Source organism: Biomphalaria glabrata, chromosome 1 (genome assembly GCF_947242115.1).
Source record: "Biomphalaria glabrata chromosome 1, xgBioGlab47.1, whole genome shotgun sequence".
NCBI classification, from domain to species: domain Eukaryota; kingdom Metazoa; phylum Mollusca; class Gastropoda; family Planorbidae; genus Biomphalaria; species Biomphalaria glabrata.
The window spans coordinates 72,301,084-72,316,453 of record NC_074711.1 but is presented as its reverse complement, the minus strand read 5'-3'; the positions used below and the strand labels follow the sequence as shown (position 1 = coordinate 72,316,453).

Sequence of the window (15,370 nt, the reverse complement as noted above, 5' to 3'; positions counted from 1 at the left end):
ACACGCCAACTACAGGGACTCCTACAACAAGCCACTGTAATACGACACTGAGATAGCCAGTCAAGGTAGCGCTAGAACAGTAGCGTCCATTATCAGATCTTCCATACGCTTGGTGTAGAGGAAGAGGAGGGGGGGGGGAGGGGTCACCGCGATTGGTACAATAGATTGTTTCTCCTTTCCTGACATTGCGTTTTTCACCAAAATTACCATTATGTTTTCATTGCTTCTTTAAACGCACCTCCCTCTACAACCGTTTAGGCCAACAAGGACAAGTTCAAGGCTGTTTAGCGTGAGCAGACTGCGTCAAGAGTTCATCGCGTTTTGTTTACTTCTATTTTCAAGACGCTCTGCTCTATATAATGCTTCAAAAGGGGGCGCCGGTTGTATACGTATAGTCTTGGATTAATCACTGTATCATTTGTTCAAACACTGCTTACACATTTTTCCTTCATTTAGCTGAGACACGTTGCTAAGGAACATTCGACAGATACCGTTATTGTGTGTGTGTGTTTTAAACCGAACGTAATATTCGCTTGTTAATTCTCCATGGTCTCCTGCACATTGATGATCTCGGTAATACATAAAAAAAAAAGCCTCAATGCTTGAATTGGAAGTTTCTTTTGTTGTTTCCCTCTCGGTAAATAATTACAGCGACTACATATGACAGGATATTCTCTCTTGAGGCAAAGAGTAACTCTTGCCTTACATGCGGACAACCGTAGTAAGTAACGTAATCACAACATGGTGAGACTGGCGCGTGACCTTTGACACAAGGCAGACCGAGAGCAGATGATTAAGCTGTTTACAAATCAGCCGATGATTTTATGATGAAAAAACGAGAGAAATTATGAACATGGCGATAACTTGTCTCTCTCCCACGTTTTCGTTGAACGTGTCAGTGAGTAAAGCCCTTTAAACTCGGCACCGCCCACTTTCTTTACGTCATAGACAGGGGAAAGTGCCGAGAATCAGCCACAGAGTAACACAAGAGGCTTCTTCTTCTCCCCTTCCCTCCTACATACACACCTCATGTAAATAGAGCGGAATGAAACAATGGGTTAGTATATAGTCCAGAAGTTGGCAAACAATCATTTCAGTTTAAAATCATAGTACGCACATTTGTCAGCCTGCAGGGGCCATGATTTTCCCATTCGATCTGGCGACATATTGCCAGCCATATATATATATATATATGACGATGGGCATCCATTGGTACCTGTTCTCACACTATCTAAACGTGCACCGAGAACTGAACTCATGCATGCGTGGGCTTACGTCCTTCTGAATCCAACTCATTTCCCGTAGACACAATTCTATATGACTTGTGTATTAGCCCTAAATCCTAATGCCCATATAGCCGGTCAGTCTCTGTCACCGGGCACACCAGAATGACTAATACTAATAATAAATGAATAAATAGGAACAGCGGTCTATATATTCTATTTAAGCTTGACGTAAAACATATAAAAGCAACATTGAACAGACTCGTGTCTTAGAAATAAAAAAAAATCATGCAAAATATGAACATAAAAGTTTCTCTTGGTGGAAAAACAATACAAAGTATAGCCCGCCCCTCCCTGCAGTAGTAGCACGTTTCCAACAGGAGAGTTCAACTAAATACACTTGTAACAATAGACCAATGAGCATACAACAGTGATAACAGTTAGGACCACTGTTAAAGAAGCGATGACACTGAAAACATAACACCAAGCATGCTCAGACTCTCAATGGTGAATAAGAGAAAAGGCTCTACAAACCATGGTGTGAATGGCAATACACATGGCTTGCTGGGAAAAGAAAATGGTAACACTCATCAGATTTTACAGTTGTGATAAACTGACTTGTCTACTCATTCAGTTGGGAATATTTTCAAAGCCATCTCCATTTTGTTTCATACAAATCTCAATTCCGTTTTGATTAAGGGGATGTTATAATTAGGCCTACTAGCGAGTTACTGGCGTAGCGCGCAAGTTCTGCTTCTCGGTTTCAAAGAACACTCAGAACGATGCTTTGATTGACAGGTGATCAAGTTAGTCAGCTGGAGCACGAGCTCGGAAAGGGAGGAAATAAAGAGGGGAGGGAGGGGGTGTTCATGAGCTTTCTCTGTTTCAAGATGATTACACATGTCTATTTAGTAAGTAGTGGAACTGTGTAGAACACACGAGTGCTATAACAGTGCAACACGTCACCACAACGGAAGCGCAATGCTGTTCCATTAGAGCTACCACATGAATCATTTTATGATACACAGTTCTTGCTATATACAATTAAGACCATGGGCACGGAATGTTATAATTATTCAGTTTTAAAAAAATGCATCAGCCTGCTCAGATATCACAGGTGCTAGTTAAGGAACTAGAGCTATGACGAGCTTCAAGAAGATCAATTTAACAAACGCATTCATGCATAACGACACGAGCCCTGCCTACCCAACTCCCACCTCTCCAATTGTACAAAACACGAAAGACTTGTAGCTAACCTTCCAACATTGAACTATCCCTAGTTTCCCTCGAAAAGAAAATGCGCATGCAAGACACTCCCTAGCCGTTAGTATTGCACCTAGGACACAGTGAGTAGACGAACAGACTTCAAAGACCAATCCACTATTCAAAAAGAGTGATGGTGGAAGGTGAGACCATCCTTCCTGCATTAGTATACCCGGTCAAATGTCATCAAACCAAAACCACTTGTTTTCGTGGTCAGCTGTATTCATTTAGTACCAGTGTCAGCTAACACACACATATAAGCTAAACAAATTCAACTCGCCTAAATGTGGCAGATTGAAATGGAATTTGTTTGAAGAAAAATTATTACCAACACTGGCTCTCAACAGAGCTTATAAAGACAGGACAATAATCTGATAATGAATGAATGAATTAAATGAATATTCTAAGGATTTAATTGATTACTTTATAACTTGTCAAAGTTGTATATAAAACATTTCCCTTCAGTTGTATTTCTGGGACAAAATTATCTACTAGAATGTAATGATTTCATTCTATGAAAAAAAATGATCATCTCATTTTGTTTTCTTTTTATGTAATAGATTCTTCATATAATTCACTGCTTGATAGCAGAGATCAATACTTGATAGAAGAAAGCGACAATAATGTCATTGAAAATTATATATTATAGTAACTCAATACAGTATACATAATATCTAAAAATGGAAAGGTGAATGAACAATTTAACTATGTTCAATAAAAAGACTTTTTTTTTTTTTTAACACCAAGAATTTAACATAATTTTCCAAAGGTATAAAGATATGGCTATGACCTACAAATATTGTGGGGTAATGTGGTAATGTAAGTTCATTTTTCAATGTCTCATATTTCATTGAGTCTTTAAGACTTGTATGAGCAATAAACAAGGAGGTCATGATAAAATCAGAAGATTACAGCATACTGTTCATTTCAAAAACTAAAGTGCACTCACAAATGTGTGTACATGATGAATTCATACCATTCAAATCAAAGTGTTCTCATACTTGCAGCTTCAAATTGTATTCAGTTAATGTTTTAATCAAAATCAAACCATCAATTCCAGCAAGTCCCTTCATTGTACTGGCTTCTAAAAAAGGCTACCACAGAATAGCATGACAAATATAAACAGAAAACTATTGGTACACAGGTACATATAAATCCATTTATATCATTAACAATTTTTCTGTTTAAAATACTTCATTCATTCATTACACTTTTAACTAGTCATATAAGCTGCATTATAAGCTTTTGAAATCCAAAAAAAAAAAAAAAAAAAGCTGACAGACAAAAGTTACAGTTTAAAAAGTGATAAAATGTGATCTATACAAAACATGTTCCCGATATAAAGAAAAAAAAATCTAATCACACATACTAATCAAGTGAATGCTGTAATAGTTTGACTTTAAATAACATAGCATGTAAGCAAGTAATCATTTTTTAATTTGTAATAACAGGGTTCAGTTTGACCTCTCTACAATTTAACAATATTATAAGCCTTTCCCCCCAAAAATAAAAAAAACTTACCCTAGAACTTCTGGTAGCTTTAGGATCCAAATAAGCTTTAAGTTTTTCCAAGTATACATGAGGGGGGTCCTTAGCATGAACTCGTTCCTATTCAAATCAATAAGATTATACTTAGATGTGACTAATTAATTTTAGAATAAAGACATATTTATTGCTTTTTTTTTAAAACAGTGAATACCTGATCACATATCAAGTCCCACTTGCGCTCATCATCATATCCTTTAAGTACTTTAGCTTTATCCGGAGGTAAATCCATAGAAGTCTGAAAATAGTATGATAGTTTTTATGATTAAATATTTTAATTTACAGTCAATGGTTTCTAGGTAACCTATTATCAAGAATGTCAGTGTGTTAGTAAAATAATCATTTGCATTAAAAAAAAAAAAAAAAAAAAAAATGTAGGTAGAGTGAGAGGCTGAAACATTCACCAGCTAATTTTTTTAAAATAATGATGTAAGATTTAGACAAAACTTTATTGGCCATCACATCCTATGATTACAAATATTTTGAAACTTGATTAGTGTGAAAAAACATTTCACTCACTTCACTTTCAGTTTAAATGGAGCTATTGCTTTCTTAATTCAAGGCCCATATTTGCTTATTCAGCTAACATCTGTTTAGAGTGTATTAGAAAGCTACAGAGGCTTCATGAATTTTGTGACAATGTAAAATGTTATGTGTTTGAAATTTAAATTGTTCAAACCAAAAAAAAAACATTTGGGCAAGAAGCATTTAAATTATCTAATACTAATGAGATTTCATGATTTTATTGTATAATAATTGTTTCACTTTATTTCGCTAATTAGAAAGATTATGAATAAATAATGCATACTGTACACAGCAATCATTGCGACAAGCAATTTCACTACTAATAGCATTAAATAATGTTACAAGTGATATTACATAAATCTTTATGTCATGAACTATAAAATCCTTTTATAATAATCTTTATTGTCCATAAGGAAATTGTTTTATCAAATGCTCTGTAAAATATTAGGGGAAAATAAAAAGGGGGGGGGGGGGAATCTTCATCAAATGTGAGAAATACTGAAACTATTGAAAAACTAAAAATATTTTTTTTTAATTGTAATAAGAAATTTAAATTTAATAACATACTATACATTCTCTTTTGCACTAATTTAAATGATTTTTTAAGTCAATGATCTTTTAAACTACATAAAATCTAAATTTACTAACATTTTAAATTCCTAAAAAAACAAACAATACTTTACTTTGCAAGACAATGTATGATTCTGTAATGAAATTCTAAATTTCACAAGAAACCTTATCAAAATTTATTGTCCTCAAAATTGTATTATTTTTATAAATGTCCAAAATGTTTTTTAAATCATTTCCATTGCTTCTCTTCTTAAGCATTTTAAGCATCAATAGCAAGAAAAGAGACATAATCATAACAACAGAAAACAAAAGTGACTATAGTGATCACACTCTGATTCCTAAAAAGCAATCCTTTTATCAACAATAAGCAGGAAAACCCTAATAAGTTAGAACAAACAGTGCACAAACTGGTGATAGCAATAGTATCATAAACATGTGTGTAACTTATTTCTTTGGCTTTACTTGTTGGTCTTAATTTGAACCTCATTTAACTAGATTTTTAATATCTTCTAAAGAACTAGATTTCCCAGTTCTAATACTTGTACAAATACTAAAATCTAGAGTATTACACAGATCTAAATCTAGATGACTACATCTAATCAGGACAGTTACAATGATTGATAGATTTAGATCTCTAGATACTAAAATCTAGATATCTATAAATTTAGATCTAAGAGTCTAAATCTGATCTAATAACCCTAATATAATATTTAGATTTAAATTTTAAAAACATATAGACTCTAGATCTTGAGTGATATTGACTGTATGACCATGTATGATAATGATCTGTATTTTCTGTATCATAGTGAATCACTTAACTGAATCCTGATACTTACTTTTATTCATAATCAGAACTTATTTTTTATAGACTAGTATCTAGAGATCTATTTGAAGTATTGGCAACTATTTCTTAGATCTTAACTATGACATAGTATGATAGTTAGTCTAGTAGTAGCTATATGAAGACGCTGTTATTATAGATCTATAGCCATAGCATAAATCTAAGTGACTCAGACTGATTGCAACCTATAAGTATAACCAGTGGCACTGCCAGTGACTCAGTGGCACTGTTTAAGCTCTGATTAGAATTGATATTATTAGATACTACAGTACTAGGTCTATCATCTACTGTGTGACGTGTCATGTGTCACAATTTTGGTGATAAAGATGAGTATGATTTGTAAAGTAGATCTACACATCTACTGATCTAGATCTAGACTTAGACTCACACTATTAACTCTATAGAGACTAGAGTCCCTAGGCTTAGGCTAGAGTTAGAGTAAATCTAGAAGACTGACTTAAGAAGTTAAGAGTTAACTTAATGATTTAATGTTAAGATTAAGAGTGACACTGACAGTCACAGTAGTCAGTAGTGACAGTGAGTACATTACATTACAATCACAGTAGTTGAGTAGTCTCTGTAGATATGAGTTATTGATTGAGTAGTGTACTGAGTGTAACACACTAACACAAAAAAAAATCCAGCCTCTAACTTCAAGTTTAAATACATCTAGATTCTAGATATGAGCTCTAATGGTCTAAATCTAGCTTTTATACTTACAAGGACTTTCGTAAATCTTCTTTCCAGTTCTTGTCCATCTGGCATTGGCAGACGAGGTACAGGAACAGATGGTTTTCTTTGCAACTCGAGCCCAACACCCCGACTTTCAAATCGGTTATGTGAGTGGTCGGAGTTGCGGCTATCAGAATTCCCCATCATGTACATTTAAACCGATTTTGTAGAACTCAATACACTAAAAGAAAACTAACAGAACTCTCACATTATCGAGGTAACACGAAATTTTTGCGGCGTCTAGCCATAGAGTCCACTATTTCCAAACATTAACACTGTATTGAGAAAGCGGAAACTGAATGAACGATTTGGGCCAGATTTCACACAAAAATATATAGATCTATATATAGATTTATGTGGTTAAAAATACAGATCTGAACAAAAAGGATTTAGTATTTCATTTATTTATGCATTTCGACATGTACTGAGATTAAAAAAAAAGTTGTTTTTTGTAATAAACGAAATTTAGATATATCTTTTTTAAAAAGATTTAAAATGACAAAATCACAAAGATATTAGTTTGTAATATTCAAACAAAATGTATTTTCATTCACACATTTTTTTGTGTATGACTATAATATTTATTTATTAGTTATTATAAAATAACAAAATCTATGCAAGCAAAAATGTAGGATTATAGATGAAAATAGTTGATTTTAGTAACCATTGCTCGGCCTATCCCTAATTAAAAATGAAGGCCTCACAGGCACGATAGGTGTAAAAGGAAGGGCAGGAACCTCATAATAACTTGAAAGTACGGTATCCCCGATGACGTCACTGAACTTAACATCTGCATTGTTCTTTGTAAAGAGAGACAACCCTTTTTGATATTTCAAATTATCTTACTCAGTTACCTCACATGTTTAAAGATTATTTTTTGTTAAGATTACACGATAACAATGAAGGAAATAAACCTGCAGCTTAACCGAACCACACTACGGAACTGGTAGATCCAACCTGTGTAAATACTAAATATTAGTGAATTATCTCTATGCTACTTAATGATATTTTAAAATAGTTTCTTATATTGTGTCTACCAGCCTAGCTCTAAGTTTCTACTTCGATTGAAGTTAGCATACGGAACGCTAAGGGAATTGCGCTAGATGAATTTATTTTATTGTTTGATCTAGATATCGATGTCATTCCGTAATTTTATTTTTTGGTCGTTTTATTTTTCTATTTTATTTGGTGTTACCTAATTCACTTCGCAGCTTCGCCTAGGGCCTCCAATGACAGGGCCGGCATTAAGCCGATTTGACTAATTGCTCAAATTGGGCCCCGCGCCTGGCAGAGGCCCCGCAATTTACATTGAGCACATCACTATTATTCATGGCTCTTGTCACAGGCGTTTAAAGATGTAGGACTTAAAGGGTTAATATATTTAGTGTATCATACGATTGACGTAGCTTTAATTAACCCACTGGCGCCTATTGCTCTTGAGTTGCTTCCTATACACGTTATATAGGCGTCTAATAAACGTTGATGTAATGATCTATTTCATATTAAGTGACTAATTAATGTAAGAAAAAAAATTAGAAGAGGGGCTTCGCAAGCATCCATTAAATTGGGTCTCGCAATATGTAAGGCGGCCCTGTCCAATTATCTTAGGCCGGCCCAATTCCCATAGACTTTGTTTTGCTATCTGACACCAATTTTATGACGCACGCATTTGGTAGTGAATACCTGGAGCCTGTCTGTATTGTTACTTACACTCCTTTAAAATACCCGAATTTTTTTATGTTATGTTTTTTCCTCGGCAGTAATTACCCCTAGACTCCCAGCATGATATTATTAGACCTACTAGTTTAGGCCTACTAGACTACTAGAACTACTAACTTATAAATAGAAAAACAAAATCTAATAAAATTCTCAGAAACAAAGATAAAGACATATTTCTTATTCCATATGCTAGGAAAATACATACAAGTGCTCCTTTTTTTCCTAGTGCCGTTAGAGCATGAAATGGTTTGCCCGAATCAGCCAAGAAAACCTAAGACTTTACAGAGTTTAAGTCACTGATTTATATGCATGGCTAAATTGACACACGAAAGGAGTAGGAGGTAGGCCCTTATTGTCTTCTCTTTTGAAGTAACGCCTGTAACATATAAGATATGTTATGCTTTTAGGTTTTTCAAATATAATTAAGTATATTTATAGTAATTTATACTGAAGCATGAAGGGTTAGTTAGGGGCCTCCACTTACTAAAATCCAGTACTGTTTGAAACATAAGTGCAGATACAAATGAGTTGAGACCACGCTTGCAACCTGTCATTCAATCTCCATGTGAAGTTATTGCGTAGCATAGCTGTTTACATTGAAATAATAATATAGGCCTATATGGGTTTAAAAATATTCTCTTGGTTGCCATCTGACATTTACATAATTCTGAAAAGGGAAAAAACATTTTAGGAAGTTTTTCGTTGAACGTCTAGCACAACGACAAAGTGCCTCGCGTCCCAATGCTTATGAAAGTATTCTCTAAAAGTCCTCTAAACGCGAAGCCTGGGGCTTTGGTTTGACAGCATTGTACAACAAAATGTGGGTCTAGAATTTATTATCCTTTTTTTTTAACCGCTTCTTTGTCGGCCTAGGTGAGAAAATTTGTAAGATAAAAAGGCGCACTAAACCTGTCAGACATTCGCCATTATTTGCTTTTGGTGATAGTTTATATCTAATAATGAGGAAATAAACCTTTTTTTCCAAAACACCTCATTCTAAATCAGGCTTGTGAAACTTAATGGGGGGGGGGAGTTTAGGTTCCACTTCCAGAGAAGGGAGGAGGAAGAGCCTACTGTCAGTTACGTCTTTGAATTCACCTTCACCTATTCCTTAGTGACCCTTAGTTTGTTGAACCGTGGGGGTACTACACATGATCTGTTAACTGTTGTTTTTCTCAATTCCACTCTGTCTTTTGTCTTAAATAGAATATTTTTCAATGGCTGGCCCGTCCATTCCTTTATGTTTTCTTCCAATCGCTTTCTTTGTCTGCCTCTTCTTCCTTCTCCCAGTACTGTTCCCTGAAGGAAGGTATTTGCGAGCTCTAAGTATCTTGTGATATGGCCATCAAATCTTAATTTGCATTTATTGATAGTGGCCAGCGGGTCATCATGGGGCCCAATGCTGGGTAGCAGAGAGCTGAGAAGATGTTCCAGGGCTTAGATCCAAATTTAGCAGAGAGCTGAGAAGATGTTCCAGGGCTTAGATCCAAATTTAGCAGAGTTCACAGACAAGCTAAAGACCTATTTTCTGATTATAAGAATCCCGTCAAACTAAATCACGATCTCAATTTAAATCTAGTGCTATAGATAGATAGATAGATAGATAGATAGATAGATAGATAGATAGATAGATAGATAGATAGATAGATAGATAGTGGACATGTAACATTTTAAAAAGTTGCTTTTATTTAATAGTATATGAATTCCTCCTTCATAAAGCTGTTGACTCTTTGCAAGAACGATTACTTTGCTCTTACTTTGATCTTGATAACGAATGACTAATATGAATGAAACACATGATCTTTACATCATCTCCTATATAAACCGCAAGGTCTGAAAGGGGAACTTAACTAATACTTACTTAGTATGAATGAGAGAGAGAAAAAAAAATGGAATGCAAATATTTCCGCTGAGGTATAGGCGTTCAATATATAGTTTGTCTAGACCTCAAACCAAATTAATTTTTTTTTTAAATTATAGTTTGAAAAATTATAACGGTCAAACTAGAATTCTCCCAATTAGTTAGTAATTCTTCACAAAGATAAACATTATCTTTTAAATCTCGATAAAAATAGTTAGAGGCGTTTTCGAGAACCGTTTCACCCCTGATTCTTTACCCCAATGAATACCTGAATAGAGGAATTGTACGCATAATTGTCACAATGAAAATGAGTGTTTACTATGTCTCGGTATGTTCAAAAACTATGTCTGATGACCCAATGTGTGTGCCCTAAATATTGGTTTCAACATCAATGTGTTGTAAAGATTATAAAATATTTCCAAATCTCTCCCAATCTTCCTTTTTTTTAAACATTTTTCTTTTAATTCCATTTTATCGCACTACATTTATTCCTATCATTTTGTCTTGTTCTTTATTTTATTGGTTAAAGAACATGTTCGGTCGTAATTGCCGGAGTATAAAAAAAGAACTGATTACTGTGAATCTTTTAGTGTGAAGATCTATCTATCTATCTATCTATCTATCTATCTATCTATCTATCTATCTATCTATCTATCTATCTATCTATCTATCTATCTATCTATCTATCTATCTATCTATCTATCTATCTCTTCATTTATATAAATATATGGTAATGCTTCCAATATAATGGAAAGATTATTTATTCGACTCTAACTACACTAGATCTAGCTGAACCTGTCGGCCTGCTTATCAAGGCTGAACCTGTCGGCCTGCTTATCAAGGCTAAACCTCTCAATTGTTTATTTTGTCCTTATCCTCATGTACTGCATCTTCTGGTGCTAATTATCTCTTTCTTTCTGTTTCAACTGTTCTTATTTTCTCTCCCACTATTTGTGTGTAAAGTGTGTGTGTTAGTGAGGAGGACACGCCCCAGACGCAGTCCTGCTTTTCGTCTTTGTTGTCTTTTCATTAGACGTGTTGGTGGCGGTGACAAATTAAAAACAATTTCCCTTCGTGACTCCCTATGACATCTGAAGCGTGGGAGTTGTTGCAAGAGGCATCTTGTTCTCAGACATCGCTTGGCTTGATTGACCTTGTCCCTCTGAATGGAGCCACAGTCACTGGCGTATTGTTCTACATATGAGAAATTCAGATTACAAATGCCAGGCTTGCTGACACTCTTATCTCGATATCAGCGAGATGTTCGTACAGGAAGTCCATATCTAGTCTAACTTGCCTGCTATTAAACAGACATACATTTCTAATTGAGTCTAAATAGTGTTAATGTTGGCATGGCCGAAATTTCCTTTATCAAGCTAAGCTTACGATTTTTTATTTAAGGCATTTGTGGAAAATTTTCTTAAGATATAATTAAATCTTGCACAAATAAGATCAACATTTCTTTAACATTTATTTAACATTTAAACATCAAACATTAAGATGATGGTCACTCAGACATGTAACTGATTGTCCTATTTTTAATTTGTGAGATATTTGGGGTTGTTAAAAAATCTCTTAAAGACTTTTTCCTATTCTTTTATTCATAAATGTAAACAGTGATTACAATTTTCTATCTACACAAATTGTAAATATATTTTCGAAATTTATGCTGTTGAAAAAAAACAACATAATTCTTGGAGAGTATTGGGTATGCTCAACACAGTAAGCCTATTTATAATTTTCTACAATGCTGCTTCGGTAATAGACTTTGAAAAAAAAAAGTCTAAAATGTGATGTTGTTTTTTAGCGGCCCCCGAAAGGGGAAAAGACGCTATTTTTTTTTGTGTGTGAAATGTCTGTCCGTCCCGTTTATATCTCGTAAACTAGAAAAGATAGTGAAAATCCGACATCATAATATTTTAGTCCATTCAAAGTTCTGATGCAAGGGCTACTTTTTTCTTTTCTAAATGCGAAAAATCTAATTTTTTAAATCACTTATGCATGCAGTTTTTTTTTTCATAAAAATACACCACTTTTACAACTATTCAATATTAATAGTAACAAACACGGGAGGCTCTTTAGTAGGAGGACACATATATACCATATCTTTTAACACATTTATGCAAATGGTTTAGACTTTTTGTTAAAAAAATTATACTTTTATACATTTGTATTGGTACGTTCTGTAAGTTCTGTACTATTAACTACTACATTTACCAAAAATAATATTTACTTTTTTTAAGAGAAAAAATCTATTTAGTATGCATATAAGTTGGGCATAATTTAAAACAACAATTAAAAAGTAGGTTTTCATATTATCGCGTGAACTGCAGTGCAACACTATGACATTAAAACACTTAAGTAAAGGAATTTTTTTTTTTTACGGAAATTTTTTTTTTCTTTTTTTTTTGAGGATTTGAATAAGAGATTGACCGTTTACAAAACAATTAGATCAATTAGATATTCATTACAAGACATCAGTTAGGCCAGGTTCGCATTTAACTTCACATTCACTTTCACCTATCCTTTGGTCTGCTGGACCGCTGGGGCACCACACAAGATCTGTCAACCTTCTTTCTCCATTCTTCTTTGTCATTTGTCTTTGATAGAATTTAATTCTGATGTTCTTACTGAAAATATTGGTACCTGCCTTTTTACCTGCCTGGGTGGACCACTTCGAGGGCCGATTTTGAGTTTGTGTTTCCACACAAACTGTCTTTGTAACCTTGTTTAAAAAGCTTGTATCAACTCACTCTGTCTGTCTGGGTAGAATCCCGTGCACCTTAATTCTCCCACTTTCCTATCTCGGATGAATTTGAAATTTGCACAATTATTAATTGTCGATGACAATACATGAATCAATGAAAAAAAAAAAGTAAATAAAGTAGTCGTAATTAATTATTTGTGTTTTCTATAGAGATAGTAAAACCTACTAAGATAAGTGGAAATAAGCTTTGTGTAGAGACAACTCAATTTTTTAAACTATCAATAGACTTTATAGCCTTCTACTTTTAGAGGTCTTTGGATAGTTCAGTGGCTAACAAGTCGACCTTCCATCGTGGCACGAGTTCGAATTTCAAGTTGTTTCTGAAAAGGCAGCACGGAAACCTTCTTCCAGTTACCCCCCTTCCCCGACCCCACTATTCCACAAAAGTGATTGGACCATAACACACTAAGCGTGTTGTAACCATGAAAGTTGCGTTAAACAAAAAACAATTAATACAAGTGTTTCCAAATTGCACAAATGTATTATTTGTAGTCTAGATCTACTAAAAATTAATTACATGATTGATTCTAAATAATTTATACAATTTCACGCAATATAAGCTTTGTTTTTATTAAAAATTGTTTTTATAATTTTGTGTGGAGCTTTTCGGTCATCGTAACCCTACGACTTGTATCTTACTTTATATATATATATATATAATATACATGGGCGTAGCCAGGATTTTTTTCGGGGGGGGGGGTTTGGGGGGGGTGAATTTTTTTCCTCCCCCCCCCCCGGCGAAAAAAAAATTATATGTATTTATGTGTGTGTGTGTGTGTGTACATAATCTTTATTACATTCTGACCCTTCATTCTTTTGGAAGACGTTTATTGTGCCCTAGAATAGGTTCTTCAATGAGTTAGTGGAAAAATTGTAGATTCCCCGACATAACTAGCAAAGGGGTGTGGGGGAACGCTAGGAGATCCCCCAGCGCGGGGCGAAGCCCCGCCGCCAAGCAATATTTCTGATATTGAAAACCAACAAAATGCATATTCTGAGGTATCTACAGTACATTTTCCTGCTATTAAAAATTTCTAATGTGCTATTCTTACTGACTTAGACCCTCCCTCGTCGTTCGGCGCATTTGCCATCAAGCTGTTTCCATAAAATTGTAGACTGCCCGCCATTACTAGCAAGGGGGTCTGGGGGAGCGCTAGGAGCTCCCCAGCGCGGGGCGAAGCCCCGCCTCCGAGCACTATTTCTGGTATTGAAAGCCAACAAAATGCATATTCTGAGGTATCTGCACTGCATTTTCCTGCTATTAGAAAGTTTTATTTCAAAAACCTGATGTGCTATTCTTACTGACTTAGACTCTCCCACGCCGTTCGGAGCATTTGACGTCAAGCTGTTTCCATAAAAATCTGTCACTGGTAATGTCTGAAGCCTCTTCCCACCTACCATGAGGACCTCCATGAATGAGTGGCGTCAAGTTGTACTAGGATATCATTGCAACTCTTCTTATGCGTAATTCATTTTGTCAGTGAACATGTCCCGCAAACCTCATGCGTCGTTCTCTCACAATCTTACTAAGGGGTCGACTCCCAGTTCGGCATAGGATTTCCTTGATTTAGACCAGATCTCTATAACTGACTCCTAAAATCTGTCTTAGCCATCTTTGTTGAGCTACATTTAGTGTTTTTCGATTTCGGTAGATGACTATTCACTACAGTTTATTAATGGAGCCCTGCCACTGGTAAAAATGTGTAACCTCTCTTGAATACGCTCTTGGAATTAAGTGACTGTAGTTTGCTTTAGATTTTATATCGAAAAGAGAAGTTTTATTGTCAAAATCTTCTGTTGGGGGTTTTCCACCTCAAAATGCTCTGTAGGGGGATCTTAGACTCAAAACCATCTGGAGGGGTTTTAAACTTAAAAAAAAAAGCCATCTGTAGAAGAAGGGTTTAAACTCAAAACCCCCGATTGGCTTGGCTACGCTCAAATAATTTTAGTGTGTAATTTGCTTTTTTTTTATATTGAAGATGTATTTTTAGCACCAAACCCCTCTGAATGGGCGTTTAAACTCAAAACCCCTATCGGCAACGCTCATAGCATTTTGAGTGCGTAATTTGCTTTTTTCTTACACAAGATGTATTTTTTATCCTCAAACCCCCCTGGCGGGGGGTTTAAACTCAAAACCACTTTGACTACTCTCATTGATTTTAGAGTGAGTAATTTTCTTTTATTTATATTGAAGAGGTACTTTTTAGTTTCAAACCCCTTAGACTACACTCATAACATTTTTAATGTTTAATTTGCTTTGTTTTTATTATTAAAGAGGTATTTTTTACCTTCAAACCCCGCTGAAGTGGGGTTTAAACTCAAAA

The 15,370-nt window shown here is 34.8% G+C and overlaps 1 protein-coding gene across 3 annotated transcripts in view; it reads right to left on the bottom strand.

Moving 5' to 3' along the window:
- The window catches only part of LOC106072001 (formin-like protein), a 28,024-nt gene extending 21,020 nt beyond the window's left edge, over positions 1 to 7,004 (bottom strand). For 2 of the 3 annotated variants that reach the window (XM_056012861.1, XM_056012868.1), the window contains exons 1-3: positions 6,688 to 7,004; positions 4,186 to 4,269; positions 4,008 to 4,094 (exon numbers count right to left, since the gene is read on the bottom strand). In XM_056012861.1, the coding sequence (XP_055868836.1) occupies positions 4,008 to 4,094; positions 4,186 to 4,269; positions 6,688 to 6,852 (336 nt within the window). In that variant the 5' untranslated portion in view covers positions 6,853 to 7,004. Of the gene's footprint in view, positions 1 to 1,757; positions 1,788 to 4,007; positions 4,095 to 4,185; positions 4,270 to 6,687 lie in introns of all 3 variants that reach the window. The other variant, XM_013232236.2, reaches the window with a different exon arrangement.
- Positions 7,005 to 15,370: the final 8,366 nt, after the last annotated feature.